This window comes from Rutilus rutilus (genome assembly GCF_951802725.1).
Source record: "Rutilus rutilus genome assembly, chromosome: 10".
Taxonomy (NCBI): domain Eukaryota; kingdom Metazoa; phylum Chordata; class Actinopteri; order Cypriniformes; family Leuciscidae; genus Rutilus; species Rutilus rutilus.
Window position 1 is genome coordinate 21551003 of NC_140215.1, and position 15106 is coordinate 21566108.

Genomic DNA, 15106 nt, shown 5'->3' on the forward strand with positions numbered 1-15106 from the left:
ATAATTAATTTATAGAATATTATTAATTAAATCGGGTGACAAGACAAAGTCTATTTATTTTTTTAACATTGTAAGAGTTGAATAAAAAGTCAAGAATCCCTAGAACATCAATTGATGGAGTTCTTGCCACAGCTTTGACAGCCTTTCAGGTGTGCCTTTCTGAGTGATACATTATTTTACTGATGGATACAAATAGGCAGAGCAAAACAGAAAAATTACAACCCAATAAGAATTTTTTTGCACAATTAGTTGACATATATTTGAAATTACCAATTTGTTTAAAACGCAGAGGGCTATAAGTGGCTTGACGAGTAATTCCCAAGGAATAAAGATTTGATTCTTCTAATAATCATCCCATGAATTTAAGCCTTTTTAACTTATAAAAAAATAAAATGAATCCAGAGAAAGTCCATTAGTATAGGATGGATGATTATTACGCAGGTCCTTGAAGCACCAATGTTTACGGTAACAAACAATATATTTATTTTCATTTACTTAAAAGAAAGACAGCACAAGCATACGTGTCAACCAAACATTTGGCAAATTTTGTTTAATTTTAAATGATAAATCAACATACTGCTTAATGATCATAGATAATGTGATGAACTACATTAGTGGTTGCTCCGCTAAGACATCAGTGTGAACTTGAGGAGAAATTACTTAATAGATCCACTAAAAATCACTACAACAATTACTGTAACTGAAAAAAAATTCTAGTTCTAAAAAAAAAAGCTTTCAAACACTTGATATTTTAGAATACAATGAAATTCAGACATTTTACATCAATATTTTGAGTTAGTCTTATAGTTCAAAAGTGTCTAAATTGTTAAGGCCACTTAAAGGCTAGAAAGATTTGTTTGCAATAAGCAAGCAGCAAGTAAAGCAGCAACTGTAAATGAAGGGGGAAGTGTGTGTCCAGTTTCTACATGACTGATACACACACACGTCTCTCCAGAACAGGTTTGAGAGGGGAATATGGGTGTGGAGAATCACAGCCCAGCAGCTGACGTGTAGATGATTCCCAATCCCGGCCGATCTCCAGCCTGCTGCACACACATGGATACTGTCTGTCTGTCCGACAGGCCCAGTCCACGGCCCTCTTCACTGCCTCCCAGTGCATCGGCCTGAATGGAGAAGAGCACAAAGTTATGGATCAAATATACAAGAGTGAATTCACTATGAGGACGTGTGCTCGTACCTGGGCTCCTGAGACTCTTTCAGCCGGAGGAGAGACTCGAGCAACCGTCCCACTGCCAGCTTCTTCACCCGGATCAGCTGCAGCACCAGCAGAGTCGCCACCAGTCTCAGAATTTCAGCATGAGCCTTCACACCTGACAGACAAAACATGTGACTGATTAACTGATTCTGACAGACAAACTGTGTCTGAAAAATTAAGAAGATTCGATTTAAAAAATCTTATACCAAAGGAACGGATGCCTTTCTCCTGAAGGAAGACATTGGCAAAAAAGTCTACGTCCAGGTTGAGGAAACTGCTCAGTCTCTCAGTGCACTCCCAGTATCCATCCTACATCCAAACACAATACATAAGTTCATATTCCCTTGACTTACACATTTACATACTGTATAATCTAGTGCATTAAATCATGTGTAAAAACCTCATGTTGAAGCTCAAACAGCTCATTCCAGGCCACGGTGTCAGGCTTGCTTGTTATATCTGCCATGACCGACAGATTCAAGATGTCATGAGGTTTTGTAAATTGCTGAGTCCTTTTATGATAACCAGAATCAGCCATTATTCTAGCTTCATGAGACAAAGGATAGAAAGATGAGACAATGATATAAAATTGAGACAAAGGATAGAAAATTTTTTTTACTCCACATCAACATTGAAACCTCATCAGTGTGAGCCAACTTACATTGTGCAAAATTCAGAGTGTCTAGTGGCTGTAGTAGTCTTTGCCGTTTTAGTTGTTGCACTTTTGGTGCTGCTGGTTGCATTAGTTCTGTTTGTTCTTGATGAGATGCTTCATAAAGTCCGGAGGATGAGGAACCAAAAAGGCCCAAAGGCTCATTCGTACTTTGAGGGAAACCACCAAAGCCACTAAATGTATAACCAAAGACAGCGGGGCCAGCAACCCTGGTAAAAAAACTAGGAGGAGGAGTAGGACTGGGAGACAAGTACTGCTCAGATGCAAGACGATGAGGAATAGGTGGACCTTCAAAGAGAGGAGGAGTTGCGGCGTCACACTGGGTCTCTGAGAGACAGCGAAGGTCTAGAGATTCTCTCGTTGAAAAAGATGCCCTCGGCCTGCCAAAAAGAGGAGGAGGAGGAGTAGGGCTGTGAGACAAGTTCTGCTTACATGCACGACGACGAGGAATAGGAGGACCTTCAAAGAGAGGAGTTGAGATGCCATGATCGATTGCTGAGAGACTGCGAAGAGCAGGAGTTTCACTCGTTGAAAAAGATGTGCCCACCCTGCCAGAAAGAGGAGCAGGAGGAGTGGGGCTGGAAGACGAGAACAGATTAGATGAAGATGGAGGAGGAGGAGGAGGAGGACCTGCAAAGAGAGGAGGAGTTGAGGTGCTATGCTCGAATGCATAAGTTTCACTCGTGGGGAGAAAGGAATCAAGGCTGCAATCAATGGAGAGAGAGTCCGCTGATGCAGAATCACGAAGGGGAGGAGGCACTGAGAAGGCAACCCTGGAGGCACGACTAAGGGGAGTTGGAGGGGGAAGCCTGTCACTCATGGAGCCAGATATGGACATCAAGGCACTACCAGAAGGACGACGAGAACACTTTTTAAGAATTTGATGACGAGGGAGAGCATCCTCTGAGGCACCTACGGGAGCCTGTGATGAGGTTGTGTGAGTCTTCGCATAACTTTCATCAGAACTAGACAACTTAAACTTTCCTGCTGAGCCTGCGAAACCGAAACTGAAGCGATGACGAGTGAGAGCTGCAGATGCTTCCATTTCAAAATCCTCAGTAGGATCTGCATAGTCATCCTCTGAATCAATTTTATCATCATACAATGTAACTTCTTCTTCAGTGTAACTACGAGCTGAACCGTCAAGAGATCTGGAGTCGCTACTGGACCATTCCTCTGAATCCATCTAAAAAAAAAAAAAAATATATATATAAAAATAAAAATGATTGGTGTGAATACTGAATGATGTCAGCTTACATTTTACATTTACATTTGTGCATTTGGCAGATGCTTTTATCCAAAGCAACTTGCATTGCATTTCAAGGTACACATTTACATTCTTATCAGTTCTTGCTTTCCCTGGGAATTGAATCCCATGACCTTGGCGTTGCAAGCGCCAACACTCTACTGTTTGAGCTACAGGAAAGCCACTACTTTGCATTTATACTACTACATTACATACTACATTATACTACATTGCATGACAACAGCTGTAATAGACCATTTTGTTGTTACCCATACATAATTAGCACATCTAATACGCCCATCCATGAGATTCTCTTCAGTCCAGCCCATATATGGCAAAATATCCACATCCTCTTCTGATATGAGTTTGGGAATATCTGTCAATCCAGTTTCAAGCTCATTCTGGTCCTACAAAGATCAATTGAGATCACAAAAGTCATTTTAGTTTAACTCTCATATATCACACTTTAGCAGAAGTTGACTTCTTATATCAGATCATTTTTGGTATATTTTCGTTATATAGCATCTGCAATACATTTTGCCGCTGGGCCATTTAGTGACCCAAGTCTGAAAATGCGATTCACAATACACTTTCACATTTTATTGACCTTTTATTTTTATTAAAACATTTTTAAATAACGATTATAATAGGCCAGTATAAGAAAAAAGCTGCCTAAAAACACATGCAAGAAACATAATTTGAATAGATACACGATTAGACATTAAAAGCATAAATGCTTGAGAAAATTGTATTATTAAAAATTGTCGCTGCATTAAGAAAAGGTAGAAGATGTTACTTAGGTACTATATGTTATTGTACATTTGTTTGGTCACCCTTTTTGCTCTGTAATGGTTTGCTCTGTTTTGCTATTGAACAGTCTTTACGAATAGGTGTTTTACGAATTTCGAATTTACTAATAGGTGGTAATACACTATTCGTAAAGACGGTTCAGTAGAAAAACAGAGCAAACCATTACAGAGTAAAAAGGGTGACCAAACAAAAAGACGGAGCAACATAGTTTTTGATTTTTCTGTTTGTTTCTCTAGATCTTGAAACTGAAACTTGAACAGAGACACAATTCTTTGCCAGAAAGAACAATGAAAGATTATTGCTACACATTTAAAATCTTGTTTTTACAGATAATGTAAATTATTTTTATGAATTTAAAAAAGCCATTTATTGTTACAATAAGTTTAGAATGAATGATCTGAACACATAACCCCTACATTATCAGTAATCATACCCTCTCTTCGATGGCGACAAAGCTTGTGAACTGGGACAAGATGGAGAACTCTTTACTGAGCTCAATGATGTAGGACTTCAGCTCTGCTTTCTTCCCCTGATAGAGAGATACAAGATAGCAAGTCAAGTTCTTCTGTTACCACATTTGCCAGTTCTATTAAAAACAGCAACAATCAGTAAAATATTGTACCTCATGTTCTGCTTCACTGTTGCCTAGAATGCCATCTTCATAGTCTCTGATGACCGCTCTTGCTGTTAACTTGTGAAGGAACTACACACACACACACACACACACACACACCTGATCAAAAATTGATGATATTTCAGATTATATAAAGTATTTAAGATGTTCACTCACAGTTCCTTTTGTCTTTTGTAGTTCTGTGGTGGAAACCATTGTTTTGATCTCCTGCCCACTCAAATCACCAAACAGTGTGGCCTAAAAGGGTGAATATTACACAATTAAAAATGTACAGCAGAAATTAACATACCTATATGAAGAACACTATTTAATTACTTTCATTTATAGTATGCAACAATATAACTATACTGAGGAAATCATCGTCAATATTTACCTACATACTGTATATTTTAAAATATTTTAATATCAAAAATGCCATACACAATCTTCATGAACATGATAATGCAAACAAACTGTTGATTCAGGGCTTTGAATGTATTTTATGAAACAGCTGGAAATAATTCATCATCAAATTCTAACTTTAATAGTAAAAAATACTAAAATTATAGCTACATTCGTAATGTTTCTTAATTTTACAGTTTTAGCAAAATCTTTCGGATATACTGTGAATTTTACAATATATTACTCAGTCCTAACTACAATAAGAAACAACCATCTGGAACACAATCAGATCAGCTGGTAAAAAGCACAGGTCTACCTGAGTGCAGTGCGGCACAAAGCCGTATATGAGAGTGTGACAGTCACTGAAGAGGCCGTGAAGCTGTGAGGGGGCTTGAACAGGAGGAGGCGCTGTGGGATTAAACTGCTGCCACTTCACTGCCACTGATCTGCAGCCTGGAGACTCCATACGCTGAACCTGAGCGCGCACCTGAAATTACCAGCAAATCTGGTGAACTCAAGCCTCAGAGCGGCCCATGTTGAACTGATAATGTTCCCTTTTTCTTAATAAAAACAACAATACAATAAACAACGTGATTCACCTTCTCTGCCCAAGTGTGTTTCATCTTTGTGTCAAAAAATTCACATGTTCCTCCACCTGCTTGAGCCAAAGCTCTGAGCATATGACGATTAGCTGTCAAGCTAGACAAACACAAACACAAACTGTAGGTTCAGAAATGAATTGAAGTGTTAAAGAGATTTGTGTTGAACTCTTCAAAGGCAGACCTGAGTCCACAGGTGAAGAGGCGCGTGTGGCAGGAGTTTTCTCGGACCAGCTGTAGGGTCAGAGGCTGGTTCTGAACATGTCCATCAGAGAGCAGAAGGATGTTCCTCACGCCCCGGCTGGGAGACAGAAGGCTCAGGCTCTGGAGAGGCCGCCACAGCTCAGTGCCGCCACCAGCGCCACTACAGGACTGAAGAGACCAAACATGCAATGACATGAACATGAAATTTAGTGATTAACCAAGGGCTCAAGGTTTAGCTGGTTAATGTGGTACAGTTACACCCTGCTGGATGATGCTGTAACTACAACATTATGGTGGCAAAACATCTCGCTCTAATTGGAACTTAGTGTCCATGAGCAACCATGAGCAGAAGATGATGCATAATGTGAATCGAATGATGTCTCTTGATGGAAGAAGTAAAAAAACCTGGGGCCGTATTCACAAAGAATTTTAAGGCTAAAAGTAGCTCCTAACTGGCGAATTTAGGAGCAACTCCTAAAAATAATGGGCGTGTCTCTCGTAACTTTAGGACTCCTCATTTTTTTGACTAAGAGTAATTCACAAAGCATTTTAGCCCTAAAAGTAGCACCTAAGCCTGGGACAGCTTAAAAGAAGTCGAGAGGACTCGTAACTCACTAAGACCTATTCACAAACCGCTTTTTGTGGCATTTCACGTTGCGATGTTTTGAAATGCGTATACGGCGGCTAGCTTCCAATCGCGAGGGAACAATTTTGCATTGTAGGCATAACTAGGGATGCAATAACGCCACCAACAACAACCAAAACTAGGCTACTCATTCATTGCATGTAAATTAATTGTAACGTTTCATTGTGAATCAAATTAAAATGTTCTTCTCTTTGCAAACGTAAGAGGCATATAGTGACAGATTAATTCAATAATGTTGCAAAGATATTGCATCAATCCATATGTTTCATTAGGCTACTAGGCTATTTGTTTTTCCTTACTCTTTATTCATTTAGGCTATTTATTCAGTTATTCATCATCTTCCGTCCTTCGCACTACTTGTGTAGCGCACGTATTCTCAGACCTGTCACCTGTCAATCATCATCGTAGTGGAGGGGTTTGGAATCATTCCCGCGTTACAATCATCAGCCAATCAAGGTGGTCACTTCAGTCAAGCTTGTGCATGAGTAATGACGTCATCCATAGCAACGAAGACTCACTCTTAGATTAGGAGTTGTCATTTTTCTTTACTAAGAGTAGGTCTGAAAGGCGTTGTGAATCACTTTTAAGAGAAAACTCCTAGCTAAAATCTTTTAGTGCGATTTAGGAGTACTCCTAGTGGTAAGATAAAATGCTTTGTGAATACGGCCCCTGATGAATATCTCAATATGCCTCCTTTCAAAGCACAGAAACACTCATCTTTAACTATTTTTAAACATTACTCACCATTATAAATTTTCTGGCTGGTTCAGATGCTTCATCTAAAGGCACTGGTGCAGGAAAAGCTTCCTTGTAATCTTAAAAACACACACATTTTAAGTACCAGCATATAATGTTCTTCACCCATAATACTTCACTGTGAATTACAAGAATAATAGGGAAATAAAAGTGTCTACATTACAAGATGATCACTAGAACAACAGCAGATTGTTTCAGTGAGCACTAACCAGTGCTGAAAGAGATGATGTTGATCTTCAGTGAGCGGTCCAGAGATTTAAGGACTTGAAGGGCAATCCTGCGGGCGTTCAGCATGGCGTCTCCCCGCATAGACTTGGACGAGTCCAGTAGAATGACCACATCGCTCACACTGGACGGATCTCCAGAGCTGGAAACCCCGCTTGACTTAAAGTCTGGATAAAACACCAGCATGCAGGCCTGCAGGGATCAGAGAGTGTCAGAGAACGACTTTTCTGTGTGTTTCATAGATCAGGCCATGTGAAAGAAAAAGAGGCATTTTTATCTGCAATATGAATCAGATGTGACTGATTATTTCATTACCTGACTATATTTATCCGGATGGTTCTCGACCCACATCCTGGGCATGTGGATATTAGAAAGACTGAAGGACACCTGTAACCCTTCAGATCCAAGAGTCTGTCCCGGTAACGTGCTGACCACTGCCTTACAGTCGGTCATCTGAACGGGAAAAACACTGATACTGTTAATAATACTGTTCATAACCAAATATGTTTTATTTCCTTTGGAGAACACAAGAAGTATCTAGTAAGACAATCCACAAAAATAAGTAAAATAACCTTGGTTTTGATGCGGTGTGAAGAGCTCAAGTTGATGATCTCGTAAGGCATTTCAATGGACATAGAGAGAGAAAACTCCCTGAAGAAAGAGGGAACAAATGAAAGAGAGTGTGATATCATAAAGACAACTTGACAATTTAATATTGTAAATCATCAGCAGATGCATTTAGATTTTTAGTGAATCTTTAGTGAATATCCCAGTGAATTCCCCAGCGTTTGAGACTCTCACCCCTCTGACTGAAGCTCCGTCACACCAATCTTTTCAACAGTTGCCTGAAATACAACAAAACTCTCAGTCAAAACACTGTAACTAACAGCAGCCCATACAGTAGTTTAACTACAGTGACTAAAGACCAATCGTGTCGTACCTGAGTTGTCAGATTAAGGGCGGCGCTCTGTTGCCATGGTGCCACGCTGCCAGCCAGTGAGAAGACTATAGAGCCTGATCTCACCACCAGCTCAGTGATGAACGTCACCTTGATCAAAACTGTGGCTCCGGGAGGAAGGTTCCCCACGCTGATAGTAAATACATCCTGCCTCACATAAACACATGACCTTTAAGAAGCCTTCTGATATATTATCACTCATGCATCGGAGAAAGAAACAGTAGTAAGTAACTCACAGGTGCATCCTGGTCCATCAGGTAGGCTCCATGTCCTTTCTCTATGGCTTGCTTGTACTCCTTACGTGCCTGCTCTTTTTCCTTTACCTACAGGACAAAGAAAGACATTGAAAACTGATGAGAAAGCAGAAATGAAGAGCAAAAGCTGCATTCGACAGATTCTGAATGACTTGCACCTTTCCAACGACGTGTTTTCCATTGATAAAGGCTTCAAATCCACACACTGCTGCCGTCTCCTCCAGTGGAAAGACATACTTTGCTTCAATGGGAACAGCACTCTTGTTTGTGTAGGTCTGAAAAATGATGACCTGATGACAGAACAGAGAAAGTTTTGGTTGTGGTTACAGTTTGAAATTGTCATTATCATTTTGCTATGGTTCTTTCTTTCATTTATTTTGTTAACCCTATTGGATTTTACTTTGAAGTTCTTGATCACCATGTCATGTCTTTGTTCCCTACAATGATTGTCAGTTGCTGTTTTGTATTCAACTGCCATAAAATTGAACAACAAATGTTTGACCACCCCACATTTGCTGTCAGCCTCTTCATCACTAATGTTCATATTTTTAATCATTATATTTTCTGATATTTCACTTATTCTATTTATCCTTTATTCTGATTTTTTATATTTCATAACATTGTTGAACACACGATTGACCTTAGCAGTGAGAGAAAACAGTGATGCTTTGATTGAAACACACACACACACACACACACGCACACACACACACACACACACACACACACACACACACACACACACACACACACACACAACTGCTTTGTATCGCTCATACACTCGTAGTCCAGCAGTAGCGCCAGCTGTAGTATCACACCTGACACAGCAGGTCCATCAGCTTGCACCTCACATTGACAGCCTGAAGAGGAATTTTCTGACCATTGCTGTCCAGCAAACCTGCAGTCATGTCCTCCAGAGGGTTTTTAGTGGACTCCAAATCCTCACTGTCATCACTGGACACTAAAGAAACACATTAAACAAAACCAATGATCAATTTCACAAATCCAAATCAGAGCATTCACGTTTACAGAGCATCAGATGTCCCTGAAGAATGATTTTCTCTCCACCATGGCAAAGTTCACCATTAACGGGCTTTTCTGCGTGACTCAAACTTGGGTCACCTAAAGCGCTGTAGCGCTATATATTGGAGTGCTGCACACAAGAAAATGGGCTCCGCCATCATGTAATTTGATTACATTTTTAATGGATTTGACAGATCTACAACAGATTCCTCCACATATAAAAGCTCTTTCTACATGTCCTATTCACTGGACGTTACTCACAGACGTCAGACGTGTCAGTGAGCTGTGTGAGCTCCACAACTGTGTTGATATGAGGCTGGAACTCTTTTAACTCGTCTCCCTCCAGAGTGTACTGAACCACATACTTCAGTCTGATCTGCTCTGTGTTATAGACAACAAACTCATCATCCTGTCAAATAGAAACCAGCACACGCAAACACAAGAATCACATTAGATCCCAAAAACATGAGCAGAATAATTGAGTACAGAGAAAATGACCAGCACCTCAAATTCAGAGAGTCTGTTGGGTGTGCGGCGGACTCCATGTACACTGTGGTAGCCGTCAGGGGCGCAGGTCAAAGTGGTGTCTTTCTTCAGCCGGTCTTTGCAGCGACCCAACGCCACTTCACACACCAACAGCAGCCGAGAACCGTCAGTTACACTGGGCTTGGAGTATTTCACACTAGTGCTTTAACACAGAGCAGAAACTTACTGAGTGGCTAAAGTCTTCAGTTGTCATGAAAGTGGAGTATTTACAAATCTGTCATATTAAAAGATGCCTGAATAATGCAAAAGACTGACTTTAGAGAGTCACTGAAGTAGATTCCTCCTCCAAGATTCCCGATATCCGTCCTCTCAATTCCATGCTGTTCGACTCCAACTCTGGGCAGCAGCAGACCTCTACATAGAATATTCCATTAAAAAAATTACATTTAATTAATTACATGATAAAACAAATAAGCAATCAAATGAATGACAATGAATTGCATTAACACTTGCTGAGAAAATCCCAAAACTGAACAAAAGACATTACATGATTATTGCAGAAGAATAAATAAATTGAATAGACATTACAATAAGTGATTTCTGTCAATTTATAGACAGATATTAGAGTTTTTTTCAGGGTTGGTCTACTGTTTTTAGTAATGCTCATTTCTTCTATTTTTACGTTTAGATAAATTTGCCATCATTTATTAATCATTTAATAACATTTAATAAATGTATTAAAACTGATTTTTAAACAGCATTTAAACTGGTTAAAATAAATGGTTAATCTTATTACATTTAATGCAAATCTCAACAACAATGTCCATTTTTGTACATTATTATTTCTAAATTCACTTACTATCAGCCATATCAATCATTATGGTTCAACCAAACCGACTGTATCTGTCTTCTTAACTTGCTCCACCACAGTATATGGTCTGTCATAAACAGGTTTGTGTGGTTTTGTCACTGTGTGTAAGTATGATTATTTTTTAAAGAATATGCTCTTACCGTGACAGTATTCCAACAAAACTACTGGGACTGGTGGAGTGAAGGAGAGGCTTAATGTTGCCTAAATCCTCCCAAAACATTTGAAGCTCCACCCCTCTGCTTACACGCAGTATCTGCTGAATCTGAACAGGCCTGTAGTGGATATAAGATTAACACCATCATAATATATTCATGTTTGAACTTCAGACCACAATCATCACAATCAAGTTTACCTTTCCTGAAGCAGTTGAGAGACAACATGAAACTCAGGGTTTTGTGGTGGAACAACCTCAATGCTGCACCTCAGAGCTCGATACTTTCCCAGAGACGAGGGCGAGGGGCTTCCCAGAGTGGCTTCACTCACATTCAGAATGTCTCTTATCAGCTGAGGACGGCAGAAGAGTTTAAAGTCTGCACTGTGTGTGGAGTTAAAAATCCATATCGAAGAATCTACCAAAATCCCCAAATATGAAGGAATTTATATAACTGTATACTATAACTGCATACATGTTACCTGACAAAGATCTAGTTTCTGAGACACAAGCTTGTGTTTGGAAGGAGGGTCGATCATTCTGAGGGGTAGAAGAGTGTTGACCTCCTCTAGCAGGGCCTTGACTTCATCCTCTTTCTGAGTCTTTTGTGCCTGCAGTAACAGTCCCTCCACCCTGCTCACCTGCAACAGCACAGAGACATTAAACACACAACATTCCTGTGAGCTTCATGATTGGGTGTGTGTGTGTGTGATTATCTAAGGCTCATTCTCACATCATTAAGGCTGATTTTGGAGACAGGGACTGTCAAGATGTTACTAAGGGAACCGAGAGCTTCGGTCCATACCAGCTCCACAAAGACGCCAACTTCCTGTGATAATGAGCTGCAGTTCAGCTTCTCCTCCAACAGAAGCTGCAAATCAAAAGAGTGAACTTTTACACTCATCGGACACGTTATATATGCACATACTGTACAGTATCAACTGAATAAAATAGATCTTCATAGAGCCGTTTCTGTCTAACCTGCTGCAGGCTGTAGGACGCCAAGCGTTCAACCTCAGGAGGAAGCGTGTGAATCCTTGTGAATCCCTGTGTCTCCATCTCCTTCATCAGCAGCAGATACGCTTCCACAGCATCCTCAGACGTCACGCAGTACACAAGCTTGTCCTGCACCACTGCGCTCTACAGTGAGAGAGTGTCAAGACATGTCAAGAGTTTATTACCTCTCTCACAGTATAAGAGTCCTATGATAACAACATCTAAACAGTTTATACGGTGTTCGAGATGACCAAACCTCAGCTTCACGCAAGATTGAAGACAACACACGATACTGCTGGCCTTTTCGTCCTCTGGCACTCTGCAGCTCCAAAACAGACAAAGTCTTGGGTTTGACCTGCAACACAGACATGAAAACACCTTCAAACTCAGGCAGTGATGGAGGCTACAAGAATCACTTCAGGAATGTGTTAAACTGGTCATCATACATTTTATTACTATTTTATTTTTCCCCCGAGATCCACTTATGTTTGTCAGATTTATGACCTATGGGCTGTTGTATTTATCTGTCTGACTTCAGAAAGTTGTGGAAGTTGAAAGAAAGTAATTTTTGCAGTGTATTTTGAATTAATGGTCTACTTTGAGTTCTGAAATGTACAGTGTTTTTCATAATACACTAACTCTTTTAATTAAAAGATTAAGGGAAAATCGAAGGAACATTTTTTAATGATGTGACACACTATGACACTCACTCACCCTCTCAAAAACGGAATACTTGGCCACTTGAAAATATGAAGGAAATTCAGGCAGCTCATGGTCGCCGCCTCTGTAAACTCTGCATTGGGTAAATGAAAAGATGCAGTCAGGTAAACTAGCACATCTAAATACATGATGTGAAAACTGTAGAACAATAAAGAAACTTTTAATAACACTCAAGGACTGACGGTGACAAAAAACAAGGGCATACCTGAACCTGCCAAGACTGGGTCCACCCTTCTCAAGAGCCACAATCTCAGTCTTTGGGAGTTCAGACTGACCTTTGAACTCCTCTTTTTCTTGTATCTGGGTCGACACTTTTCCCTCTTTATGGTGAAAAACAACAGTATGTCAACAGCTCCACAAAAACACATGGTTTAATCTCATTTAATACTCATTACCTAAATATATCAAAAAAATGTCTCAACAAATATGGCCTACTGCAACAGAAGAGTACAAAAACAGAACAAAACACACCCAACAGTAAGCAAACACAACTAATCTGGCTGTGACACTCCCATCCATTCTGTTCCTCCATTTTGTACATCTCATGTGACTTGACACAAACATCTGATATCTATTCTAACCAAAGAAAGAAAATCTGAGAATTCAATAAATTAGGTTAATGAAACTTCTACCTGGACGAGAGATGAATTCAGAGGTGGGATAAGCCAGCTGTGGGGCCAAATCATGCTCCGTCAAAGGCAGGAGATGCCCTTCATCCAGACAGCTCCACACATACTGTGTCCCAACCACTGGGATCTGGAGCTTCTGGATGCTGCGCTGCCGGTTACTGCTCAGGTCATTCACACTGCTGGTGACTACAAAAGAGCACTGGAGAAGAGAAAAGCAGGTCAGAAGAGACACTGCAGCTCTTTAGTGGCTTTTAGTAGAAACATTGCACACGTTGGTGTCACTTTTACATATTTTAAGTTGCCATGTGACTGTTGTAGGAACTAACATAAAATTAGCCTATAGAGAGTAGTTCAATTTAACCCACTGGTACTGTTCGGTCGTTTTAGACATAAAAATTGCCAAGAGTGCACTGCTGGTGACTACAAAAGAGCACTGGAGAAGAGAAAAGCAGGTCAGAAGAGACACTATACAGATCTTTAGTAGGAACTATTGCTCACTAAATTATTTTAACCTCTTGAGGCACTATTTTAAGCATTATAAAGCATAAAGGGAAGTTCCCATTCCCATGTTATTTGTGGGATACGAACCTCTTTGTTGATGACATAAGATATGTTTCCTCCATTTTCCAGAAGAGCCAATCTCAGCTTCTTCTTCTCTTTATAAGGCACATTCTTCACATCTAACACTACAGTACAGTTTTCAAACACTGTCATGATGCCACTGTGTCTGAACATGCCAAGAAAAGCGACAGAAAAATAAGTAAATCACACGATGAACATAATAAAAATAGCGTCTGTGTCCGACTCATTCTATTGCGTAATGCGTATCAAGTTGATACTATCAACATAAACATATTCGACCTGGACTATTATTTAACAAATCAGACATATGATTCTTGTATTCACATACACATAGTTATGATATTTCCCTAGATATAAAGTTAAACAGTCGGCAATAGTCTGCTGCATCTAGCTGTCATGCCAGCAGACGGAAGAACATCTTACCGTGAAGTCAGAGTCGAGTTAGATACGTTTAGATTTTAAGAAAATACCATTAAAGAAAGAGTAAATTAGAAAAGTCAATAATAACCAACGGCTTCCTGACTCATATTCCTGTAAAGACACACCTCCCTGCTATAAAAACACAGGGCTCCATCCAGTGGTTGAAACGGTCCTTACAGAGATTACACTGTAATGTTATGTTTCCTAAAACATACACGCATAGAGGGGCGCTGCATCTTCCCAACCTTACTATTGTTGTGGGATAAATCCTAACTGTCCCTCCCTTTCCTCTGCCACATCCACTGAGAAGACGGAGCAGCGGATATCAGGAAGCCGTGTTATGTTTGTTGAACTACTGAGATTTGTTATCAGTACGCGCGGTGCTTTACTGCTCTTGTATGGGTTCCGTTAAGCATATATGCAGAAATGGCTCGACACACGTTTTTTTCAACTTATGTACTCAGAAATGTACCCGTCAGGACAGCTGTCATAGTCCTGGTCATGCTTATCTTTTTCAAATATGTGTTCACGTGCCCTTGCACAACTCGCGAGATAACTCTCCTGCACTGCTGGCTCTACCTGTGTCTGCCAATAGGCATACTGTTCTTTATTATGATCCTCATCAA

At 40.1% G+C, this 15106-nt stretch overlaps 1 protein-coding gene across 4 annotated transcripts; it reads right to left on the reverse strand.

Moving 5' to 3' along the window:
- Positions 1-518: 518 nt before the first annotated feature.
- On the reverse strand, positions 519-14756 carry LOC311298789 (protein mono-ADP-ribosyltransferase PARP4-like). 4 transcript variants are annotated; one of them, XR_014628993.1, is made up of 35 exons: positions 14484-14756; positions 14067-14205; positions 13482-13677; positions 13055-13169; positions 12844-12922; positions 12386-12484; positions 12115-12273; positions 11867-12004; positions 11616-11774; positions 11335-11486; positions 11123-11254; positions 10427-10525; positions 10130-10313; positions 9887-10034; positions 9421-9563; positions 8761-8892; positions 8585-8671; positions 8331-8495; positions 8192-8235; positions 7963-8041; positions 7706-7843; positions 7375-7582; positions 7154-7224; positions 5744-5931; positions 5560-5659; positions 5277-5447; positions 4736-4816; positions 4568-4648; positions 4379-4474; positions 3411-3542; positions 1878-3075; positions 1617-1758; positions 1423-1525; positions 1199-1331; positions 519-1124 (listed from the first exon to the last, which is right to left on the reverse strand). XR_014628993.1 is itself a non-coding variant. In XM_084422033.1 (35 exons), the coding sequence occupies exons 2-35, from the start codon at positions 14190-14192 to the stop codon at positions 923-925; spliced, it is 5484 nt and encodes a 1827-aa protein (XP_084278159.1). In that variant the 5' UTR covers positions 14193-14205; positions 14484-14756; the 3' UTR covers positions 519-922. The 4 variants fall into 4 exon arrangements, 2 of the variants coding, with proteins under 2 accessions (XP_084278159.1, XP_084278158.1); XR_014628994.1 differs by having other exon boundaries at positions 3405-3542; XM_084422033.1 differs by having other exon boundaries at positions 1617-1762.
- Positions 14757-15106: the final 350 nt, after the last annotated feature.

Bases quoted from the DNA above. Each gene is read 5' to 3' on its own strand.
- LOC311298789 (XM_084422032.1), bottom strand. From the start codon at position 14,192: ATGACAGTGTTTGAAAACTGTACTGTAGTGTTAGATGTGAAGAATGTG. The intron at 7,583-7,705 runs GTAATGAAATAA...TGATCCCTGCAG, and splicing joins ATCCGGATAAATATAGTCAG to GCCTGCATGCTGGTGTTTTA. The intron at 4,475-4,567 runs GTACAATATTTT...TCTCTCTATCAG, and splicing joins ACAGTGAAGCAGAACATGAG to GGGAAGAAAGCAGAGCTGAA.